Source organism: Carcharhinus amblyrhynchos, chromosome 3, assembly GCF_965287045.1.
Source record: "Carcharhinus amblyrhynchos chromosome 3, sCarAmb.v2.hapA, whole genome shotgun sequence".
NCBI lineage: Eukaryota > Metazoa > Chordata > Chondrichthyes > Carcharhiniformes > Carcharhinidae > Carcharhinus > Carcharhinus amblyrhynchos.
Window position 1 is genome coordinate 30542556 of NC_137326.1, and position 11009 is coordinate 30553564.

The following is an 11009-nucleotide window of genomic DNA, read 5'->3' on the forward strand; positions in this document are numbered from 1 at the left end:
AGTTGGCGCACACCTGATGGTACCAAAGGGATACTTGGTTTATTTTAGCCTCATTTCAGGTTCCATTTCCGTTGAATGGAAAGCTCCAAAACCTTGCCCAATATGTTTTTTTTCTGTCATGTATGATTAGTTTTCAGTTACCTCATCCAGGAAATGCAGGGAAATTACAGTGCCCACAAAAGTATTAGGCAAGGATTAGCTTGATGTACATGGCTGTGCAGTGGGAAGAAGTTGTATTGTTTAATTGTTATTCTGCTGTACTATAATCAGTGTACACAAACCAAAGCCATCATAACTTTACCAGCATAAGTGTCATTGGGATCATTTTGAAACACTTTAAGCAGTTTTCACTTAAATTAGGAATAACTTTTTCTTTTGTTTCCTCGTGCAAAGAAAATGTGGAAGTTTTTCTTTAATGTAGTTAATTTAATTCTGCATTTAAAACATCTGCAACAAGTATGTTAATGTTAGCTCAGAATAGCAAATCTACCTACATTTATAATTTGATAAGAAATAAAAATCATAAACTATTTGGGATGATCTGTTATTTATACTGAAGAAAGGAAATTGATACACTCCTTGATTAAGTTTATTTGATTGCAGAGTATGTTCAAACTAATTTTTACTTTTCCTGTAAGTGTTTCTTGAAGCTGATTATTCATATCAAAGAATCAAACAACAGTAGTTATCCTATCCCTTTCGCAAATGATCATTTTTCTAGTGTGATCTTTATGAGAAAATGGTGTTAGGCTATTTGACTGTGGTGTGTATCTATGTACATTCAGATGTACTGTATATCTGGCACTGAGTCACACAAACCAGGGTCCATTTCATGAGTAATTGCATTCAAAAACGAAGTAATGTCGGAATGCCAGAGGGAAAACTTGGGAAGAGAAATTATTTTACACAGCTTGTTTAACTAATACTAATATTGCATATGTATGGAGCATGCAAAGGTTACAATTAAGTGTCATGAAATTAATAGCAGGATATTAAAGGTTTAGACATATAAATTCACTGAAAATTTCTGATAAAATCATGATACAATTTCAAAGTATGACAGTATCTATGAAATCCTTCTATAATTGATGTATATTCTAGTATGAAGCAAATCAGACCATGTACCTGGAGTTGAAAGGAAAGTTTGACAAAACTCAGAAAGAGAATGAGTCCATCACAGAAGAACTTGAAAACTGTAAAGAAAATCTGAAGCTGCTGCAACAGAAGGGAAACAATGTAAGTCTTACAAATTTGTTCATCTGCCTAGAGTTCTTAGAATAATCATTTCTAGTTTCATGTTACAATTTTTCATCTGAGCTAAAATACTTATTGTACTATTTCCAGTCACTGCTGCATAAAATATTGTAAATTATGGGATGGCACAGTGGTTAGCCTTGGTGCCCCACAGCACTAGGGACCTGAGTTCAATCCCAGCCTTAGGTGACTGTGTGGAGTTTGCACATTCTCCCGTTTTTGCTTGAGTTCCCTCCGTGTGCTCTGGTTTCCTCCCACAGTCCAAAGATGTAAGGTCAGATGGATTGGCCATGGTAAGTTGCCCTGTAGTATTCAAAGATGTGTAGATTAGGTGGATTGGCCAAGCTGAATTTCTCCTTGGGGCAAAGAGATATTGATTGGTTAAGTAATGGGCATAAATGTTGGCAAATGGAGTATAATGTGGGAAAATGTGAAGTTATCCTCCCTTCCAGAAGGATAGAGAAAAACTGCAGAAAGCTGTAACACAAAAAGGCTTGTGGGATATTTGTGCACGAAACACAAAGTTTAGTACACAAGTGTAGGACCTAACCAGGAAGGCTAATGGAACGTTGGCACTTGTTTCAAGGGGATTGGAGTATAAAAGTAGGAAAGTCTTGCTGCAGCTGTACAAGGTACTAGTGAGACCACATCTTGAGATCTGAGAGAAGTTTGGTCCCCTTATTAAAGGAAAGATATTATTTATTGCGGAGGGGGTTCAGAGAAGGTTAACCAGGATGATCCTCCATATGGAGGAATTGTCATATGAGGAAAGGTTAAACAGGTTGGGAGTCTATTCATTGAAATTTAAAAGAATGAGAGGTGATCTCATTGAAGCATATCGTATTTTTAAGGGGTTTAATAGGTTAGATGCTGAGAGGATGTTTCTACTCATGAGAGCGTCTAGCCCAGAGGACATATTCTCAGAATATAGGGCCGGCAATTTAAGACTGAGATGAGGAGGAATTTCATCCCTCAGAGAGTTGTGAATCTTTGGAACTCCTTGCCATAGAGAGCTGTGGGGGCAGAGTCCTTGTGTATATTTAAGGCTGAAATAGCTGGATTTCTGATCAGAAAGGGAATTGAGGGTTCCAGGCAAAGGGCAGGAAAGTAAGCAGGAGGAATATCATCAGATCATGATCTTATGGAATGGTGGAGCAGGCTCAAGGGACTGAATGGCTTACTCCTGTTCCTATTTCTTATGGTCTTATAGGTCCAAAGATGTAGGTTAGGTGGATTAATCATGATAAATGTGCAGGGTTACATGGATAGGATGGTTGGGGGGGTGCAGGGGAGGGTGTCTGGGTAAGATGCTCTTTCAGAGAGAAGGTGCAAACTTGATGGGCCAGATGGCCGCCTTCTGCACTGTAGGGATTCTGTGGTTCCAAATCATAATTTGATCTAAATCAAGATTTTTAAATTTCCCATCTTCTTCATGCCAAAATAATATGCGAATCAAATTAGTGTTGAAATGCATCTTTTAAGGCTTTGATTTGGCCAGACGTTGGGAAGTAAACAGAGCTAGGGTTTCCTATTGATGAAGGGGATTTCTTTCCCCCGTTCTTAATTATTTTTGCTACATTTCGCTTTTCATTTTTCACTGTATAATATGAAAAATATCTTTCAAATTATTTGGAGAAAATTAAAATCTGAATATCATGGTCTTCACCCTACTGTTAAACCAGGAAGAGTAACTGCTGATAGGAGAACAGCAGTCCCTGAAACCCAAAGAAACTTGTCAGTAGTGCACTTGAGATTGTAAGCAATGGAATGTAGAGGGCCAGAGAAGAATATTTTGGTCTATCTGGCCAGCTCCAGTTTTATTTATGTGCGGACTTCTATGTTCCCTTTAATACAAACAAACTTAGCTTCTGCACTCCATCCTTTTAGCTCAAGTATGTGAAGTCGACTATCAAACAGATAGTCTTTTGTGGCACCTCTGCTGTGAAACCATTCATACAGTATGGTGACCAGAACTGTTCTCAATACTCCACAGGGGGATAAACCTGTGCCCTTTCTAGACTTGGTTAGAACACTGTGTGACTGATTTGCATACCTGGCAACAGTGACCATTTTAAGCTAACAACATTTTAACCCATATGCTTGCCAAAAGTTCACAAAGAAAATCAGCACTTTGCACTGGGAATGCAGGTTTTCAGCATCAAACACTACAGGTCTTTTGGAAGATGGGACTGGATGGCATCTGTCAGAACCAGAAGGTTAATTGGGGGAATGGAATTAGTTAAACGAAGTTGTAATAAACTTAGCTTCTGGAGCATGTCATCTAGTCCATCTGGTTATGTTTTCCCCACCACCAGTCCATCTTGTTAATTTTTTTCCCATGAGCTGCAACAGGGGACAACCACAATTTAACTGCTGAGTGGGAAGTGAGAGCAGAGTGGCTATCAGCAGAGAAGGATGAGGTGGTCAATTATGACAGGAAGATAGATGGTAGAATTCTAGGACAGGGGACTGTGACATTCCTTGAGATGCCAGAAGCAACAGTACCGTTACAGATGTGCTTTCCACTCAGGCCCCAATTAAAATGCAACCTGTATAATTTGACATAATAGGATCCCGATTTTCATCCATTCATAAGGTGTCCTCCTGCTACAGGCAGGTGCTTCATTCACCCCACATTTAAAACTTCGAATGGTACAAGAGAGTTACATTATGAGCAAGTGAGTAACTTCATCTCTAACTGCCCACTCGGTTTCTGTCAGGCAGTTAGGATTAAAATCGATCCCATGGTTGCAGGTTTGTATCTGCCTCCATTAAACTGCTAAAATGTAGTTTTTAAAATCTTAAGTTTTTTTTCTGAAGTGGAACATGCATGGCTTGTCTTGTGTGAAGATTTATATTTTTTTTACAGGCTGATTGCAACTTTAATTTTAGATAATGTAGATATTCTTTGGTATGAATGCATTAACTGGCTTTGTGTTACACCCAGTCATTGTATCTGTGAAATTGCTATGAATTCTAAGTGGCCTACCAAGTCACTCAGTTAGGAACATAGGGATAGGCCATTCAACCCATTAAGCCTATTCCTCTGTTCAGTTAGATTATGGCTGATCTGTATCTTAACTCCCTTTACCCAACCTGGGTTTTGTAACCCTTGCTTAATAAAGCTCTCACTTTCAGTTATATATCTTCATAGGGAGTGGGTAATAAACGTCAGCTTTGTCAGTGGAATCCACATTCCAAACATCCATACTAGTGTTAAACTAAGAGACCAGTTAGGTAGGTATCAGCTGTTTGTGAAGTGCAAGGTAATTTGGCATTATTGCAGTGGTGATGAGAAATATAGAAGATCAAAGAAAGACTGTTTTCACCCATCAGGACATTAGGAGCACTCGGCTGCTCTTACTTCAAATGATATCGTGGGATTTTTTTTTTGGTCCACCTAAGACCAGGAGAACTTAAGATCTCATCTGAAAGACTGCACACCACCTACAATGTGGCACTCCTTCAGTACTGATCTCCATTTTCAACCTGCATTACATACACAAACAGGTGGAGCAAACTTAAGCACTCTATCTTCTAACTTAGAAGCAAAAATGATACGTCTGAGCCAAGGCTGACACCAAGCATAAAATTGGGCAACAGTATTATCTGCAATTTGGGACACCCAACAGAGGAGGAGTATAAACCTGCAGGGATATTATCAGAGATAAAGCATGAAAACAATTGAGAAGTGTGGCTTTGTGATTATTGTGAGAGGATAAGGGTTGACCTAATGCAGGTCATCACAATTATGATAGATTATAATGAGTGATATGTGATTTGCACTGGTCAGTGACACAGCTTAAATTTAAGATAATCAGAAAGAGTTATAGGAATGGTTGGAAGATAGATCTTTACACATCAGTTAAGTAGAATGTGGAATTCTCCCTGCTGCAAAATGTTGATGAAATAGAGGCCAAACTATTAACCGCCTATTCCCATCCCATCAGTAACAGGGAGGAAAAGTTAATCAGTCACATGAATGAAACATGAGTCCAACCCACCATGCCCATGCTCATTGGCATTTTTATGCCAGTGACATTGACATCCACGTATCCTTCAATGGAGAACTGGGAGACATTACAAAGCTGCACTCATGCAATTGGGAGCCTGATTTAAAGTTCACTGCTGCATGGGTTGCCCAGTTGTGTTGAAACTTGGCAGTGAAAGAATGATATAGAAGCTGCTAGCTGAAGATGATGTGCCTTTTCCAGCACTACTTGTGAGTTAAGTGAATCAGGCAAACTCCCCCACTCTCTTGAGAAATCTTCAGCTTCCCACTGCCAGTTGTGGTCTCTATCATCTCTTCTTTCCATCAACAACCACTCCCAGTGTCCTCTCTATCCACTCTCTTTCCCCCCCACCACCACTGTGCTTTCTGATCTTCTGCAACCACCCCACCTCCTGATTACCAGGACTTTCTATATGGGTTTGGCTGCAGGCACTTGGCATTAGGTTACCCTTCCAAACTGAACTGTCGATTTAGCTGCTGCTGGGCAGGAAACAGACCCATTAATTATTGCATTCCTGCCTTTATATTCATAAGTACTTCTGTATTCCTCCTCATCCTCCAGCCTTGCCAGGAGCCTTTTTGACCTCTGCTACATCCGACTGAAAACAAAATGAGCCAGAGTCCTTCTATAATGTAATAAGGGCATGTAGAAATTTGCACTAACGCACCAGCAAATGGTCTGTTTCTGTGCTGAAGCATTCAGTGCTTACACAGAAAGATGCCAGTTCTGAGAGAACCTTTCCTATAAGAAAGGGGAAGCTGGAGCCTTCCTTCTTAAATAAGGTTCGGATTTGATCACTGGTGCCTGGCTGGGATCACTTCTCAATGGATTTTCCAGCAATCTGCCGGCCATTAAATGACTTGCCTTTTTATAGGTTACAGTATAACATGGATGAGTGAAGTTATCCACCGGTGGGAAAACCAGAATAATTGATCATTATTTAAATGGTGATAGATTGGATAACGTTGATGTACAAAAGGATCTCGACGTCCTTGAACACCAATCACTAAAAGCAAGCGCGTAGGTAGAAAAACAAATGATATGTTGGTCTTCATTGCAAGAGGTCTCAAGTACTGGACCAAGGCAGTACAGTTACTGCAGCTGTACAGGGTGAAAGCAAATCTGTATCATGTGCAGTTTTGGTCTCCTTAGCTGAGAAGGGATATACTTGCCATAGAGGGAGTGCAGTGAAGGTCCAATACACTGATTCCTGGGGTGGCAGGATTGCCGTAGGAGGAGAGGTTGGGTCGACTTTAGGAAAATGAGAGGGGATCTGATTGAAACATGAAATTCTGACTAGGCTGGGCAGGCTGGATGCAAGGATGGTGTATCGTCTGGCTAGGGGTTCTGGAACAAGAGGTCACACTATCAGGGTAAGCCATTAGGACTGAGATGAGGAGAAATTTCATCACTCAGAGTGATGAAACTGGAATTTTCTACCACAGAAGGTATGGAAACAGGCCAGTTAATATATTTTAAAAGGAAATTGATGGATTTCTAGACTCTACAGGCATCAAGGGATATGGGAAGAGTGTGAGAATATGGCATTGAGTTAGAGTATCAGCCATGGTCGTATTGAATGGAAGAGCAGATTCAAAGGGCCGAATGATTATTCCTGCTCCTGTTTTCTATGTTTCTATCCCAAAATGCTTTACAGTCAATGAAGAATGTTTGAAATGTAGTCAATCTAGTGGTAAACTACACAATTTAATGGAGCATCAATAAAGATAACTTGCATTCATGTTTTACATGGGGGTTCTATAATTGTGCCATCAGTTTATGTTTTGAAATATATATGTAAGGTAACAAAGTAGATAATAAATGCACAATTATTCAGTTTTCAGTTAATGTAGAATTGTCTGACATAAATCTCCTTTTCCATGTATCTCTCTGATTTACAATGTGAAAAAAAACTTGCCAGGAAATGTGTTCTACCAAGCAATAAGTATATAATTTCAATAAAGTGAGAGCTATTGGTTTTGGTTCCTCAAGAGTTAAATAAATTCATTTTGCCAGTAAGATGGTTAGCTTGTGCCTGGTTTGTAGGACAATTGTGTAAAACATTTTGCAAGGAGAGCTTTGCAAGCACATTTTAAAATCTTATTTGAGAGCTGTTTTTTTTTCCACAGTCCATCACTTGGCACGCTTACATTTATGTTTCACCAATATATTCCCTGAAAATCTCCACTGTGCATTCTGGTGCTTTGCACACAGTGACTGTGAATATCCCTTCCCTCCCTCAGCCTTCCACTATATTGCAACCCATCCCTGCTCTAGGCGTCGCCCTAATCCTGGCTTTCCTGTACTGGTGGTTCGATCACCTATGGTAGATGAAGGTACACAGCTACAATACATGTCTGTGTGTTCCCCTGCTAATTTGTATCCCTCCTTCACAAGATGCATGAACAGTCTTAATGCAGCTTTTAACTTGCTAATCTCTGTGTTGCAGGGTTTTCTACTACTGATATTAACTATATTTTAGAGTCCATATTTGTTTTCTTTATTTGCTTCAGTTCTGAATTTGTTTAAAATTGTAAATAAAAAACTGCTTTGATATCTATTTTGCTATGTTTTGCTGTAACATCACATTGTGCCAGTCGAGCATGCCTATTATCTATGTTATGCTGAATAATCTTGTCTTTGTGCTTGAAAATTATAATAGTACAGCAGATTGGGGTAACATTTAATTAAGTACTTTATAATTTAAAGTTTCTTTATTTCAGTATGATTAACACAGAATCTGTATATTCAGATGATGAAACCTATTTAATTACATTTAAGAAAAGTTATAAGATAGAGTGATGATAGAATAAAAAAGCTGTGCAACAGATATGGACTATAAGTAAAGATCTAGGTAAAGATAACTCCTATTTAATTTCTCATGTATTTAATCTCACAAGTGAAACTTTAGTTCCAATATACAAGCACAAGGATATAATCATGGTATAACCATTACGAATTATTCTGTTATTTGAAATATTGTCACTGGAGATTTGCAGTGCATTAAGAAAAGTTCTGATGACTATTTGGTCTCTGCTTGATCAGAGATGTTTAGGGACCTGATGTTCGAATTGTGCTGCTGCACAATGGAAATTCTGTACTTAAAATTAATTTTGCCCCAAACTGCTGGTCTGTATATTCCAAAAACAATGGCCCTTAAACAATAACTCTCTTTCCATGAACCTTTTCAGGGTGGATTGTTCAAGTGGATGCCAGTGATGGCCGTGCTGGTTGCTGTGACGGTGGTAGTGTTATACCCAGCATTGAATAGGGCCTCGCCATGAAACTGCGTGATGTCTCTCAAACTGCAGAATGTCCTCCTCATTGACATTGGCTTTCTTTTACCACAGGGACAAGCAGATCTGTTTCCTTCCTTTTTACCTCTAACAAAAAAACAGCTGTTTCAGAGTACGACAGTAGGATCTTTGCTTGAACTGTATAAAATTGTAATTGTATATAGAGGGAATAAAAATTTGTGACTGGATTCTACTCTAGATAATGTTTTGTTTGCAGTTTTCCTTTTTTTAAAAAAAACCAAATCAATACTTTGGGATTATGTAAAGAGATGTGGTGGCCTAAACTAGGCTTCTTGGTACCAAAATATTAAAAACAGGGAATTTAATTTAGTTTCACTTATGAGTTCTGCTGTATCCTTTTACAATAGTGATGCAGTTCCACCAACAGATGTGTTTAGGCCGGAATGGTGATGCCAGCAAGGGCGCAAATGGTCCATCTGCTGTCAGTTTGTTCACGTACAAGAGGTATTGTGCTATTTAAAAGCAGTCATATTTGCAAGGGTTTTAACTTCTCCCAACACTTTATTGAAGAAACAGCAGAAAGATTGCAACATAAGTGTAAAAACAAAAGACATTTTTAATGTTTCTTCCTTTTGCTCGTGGGCACCCATCTCAATTAATGTTTTGCCCAGCTAAGGTAAGTGGACCACAATCCCTCTGCAGCATCAAATCCATGCCCCTCCATACATCAGTTGGTGGAAATGTGCATCAGTTGGTAAAAACGATTAAATGTTTGTTTGTTTTCCCGCGTGATGGGGATACCAATGTAAGAGGCTGACAGAAATACTTCTGATACACAGTAGTAAGCACTTTGCTTAGACTATGACTGGGACTCAAATCTGCAACCATAAAGCAGTCTAATGCTACTGCCTTAATCACTACATTCCCAGGACAGTCCTTCATCTGTCTTTCAGACAGCTGCCATGCTCACTATAGGAGTCATACCAGCAAGCACTTTGTTTTAAAGTGAGTTACAGGAAAAATGGATCGTCACCTTAATTTTTTCATGACACCTTTTAGCCAAATGAGTTGGGTATTGCCTTATTTTAAAACTAATTCAATTTATATATTTTCAACCACAGTATGATATGTTGGTGAAGTTGTACAATGTAATTACAAATATTGGTACAAGATTCCGTAGTCAATTGAATAAAAAAAACACTTTAAACTTACAGCTGGTTTAAAATATTCTTGACAATAGAAATAGGTCTCAAGAATGTGTTGAGAAATCTGCTATATATGTTATCTTAAAACACATTGGAGGTGAATGTAGGGTTTGTTAGATGTCCCTTTCAACTTGGAATTTTTTTGTTTAAACACAAGGTTGTTGGGGAAAAAACACTTGTTTATGTGGAAACAAATCTGTTCTAAAGTCTGTCAATTTGAGCAATTGTTTGGATGGCCAATAAGCTACGATATTCCATCCCAGCTACACACACACGCTAGTGGTCCTTGGTACCTCCTGTACATAGGTTGTTTGCAAATATTGTTCTGAGATGCTGAATTACAGAAATACATTTTTTAAAGTAAAATAATTGTTTTAAATCTATTTTGTAAAAAGGTTGGAAGTACAGTAGAATTTCTGAACTACAAATTAAAGTATTTGCACTAACATACGTGATGTGCATGATTTAATAAAATAAAGTTTGCTCTCCCTCTGTGCATTTGAGTTTATTGCTAAGGGGAGATACACTGTCGTATGACTTCGAAAACAGCAGAGCAATTATGACATTTTGGGCAGAATTTAATGTTTACAACAGAGGCCTCTCCCACCATCTGGACAATTGGCAGGAAGCCATTAAGTCCCCATTAGGCACTTAAATGGCTTCCAGAATTAAGGACCCCTGAGGCAGAAATCCCACCCTCCCCCAGAGCTGTTGGCCAATCAGAGGCCGGCAGCTCTTCATTGAGAGCGATGGCTGCTGCTGGTAATGCATTCACCAGAGGCCCAGATTCAGATATGAGTCATAGGAAGGAGTGTCAGAGGCAAGGATAGTGGGGTGGCTCTCCGCATGCGCCCTTGCCCCCACTTTCTGGGAACCTGCAGGTGCCCGGTGCTGTGACTTCCCTGCTGGTTGAATACAAGCTGCAGTGGGATGAGACCTGCACCTTCATTGGATTTGCAGGCTGTCTAGGAGGTTTCCCTCACCAAACTTAAAACATGCAGAGGTGAGAAGACAGTGGGGAGAGTATCCCCACCCTGCACCCTCTCTCCCAATTAAATGCCTTCCTCATCTCTGGGAGGAGCATTAAATTCCACTGTGTGTGTGGCAACCATTAGTTGATGGAAGACAAGAAATAACAAAACACAATGTGTTGCCCACACTCAGCCAAATGAGCACAAAAGATGAAGAAATTTCAAATGCAAAGTATGTCTGTTTTGCTGAGAACTGGTCTAGCCCACAAAACCAACCATGTTCCAAACCACCCATGACTAATTACACCT

At 39.3% G+C, this 11009-nt stretch overlaps 1 protein-coding gene across 22 annotated transcripts in view; it reads left to right on the forward strand.

The window, feature by feature from the left end:
* Nucleotides 1-10217, forward strand: part of slmapa (sarcolemma associated protein a) — a 202206-nt gene extending 191989 nt beyond the window's left edge. For 18 of the 22 annotated variants that reach the window (XM_080182858.1, XM_080182886.1, XM_080182888.1 and 15 more), the window contains 2 exons: nt 1102-1236; nt 8459-10217. In XM_080182858.1, coding sequence (XP_080038984.1) covers nt 1102-1236; nt 8459-8551 — 228 coding nt within the window. In that variant the 3' untranslated portion in view covers nt 8552-10217. Of the gene's footprint in view, nt 1-1101; nt 1237-7510; nt 7604-8458 lie in introns of all 22 variants that reach the window. The other 4 variants (XM_080182862.1, XM_080182885.1, XM_080182897.1 and 1 more) reach the window with 1 other exon arrangement.
* The last annotated feature ends 792 nt before the right edge of the window (nt 10218-11009 follow it).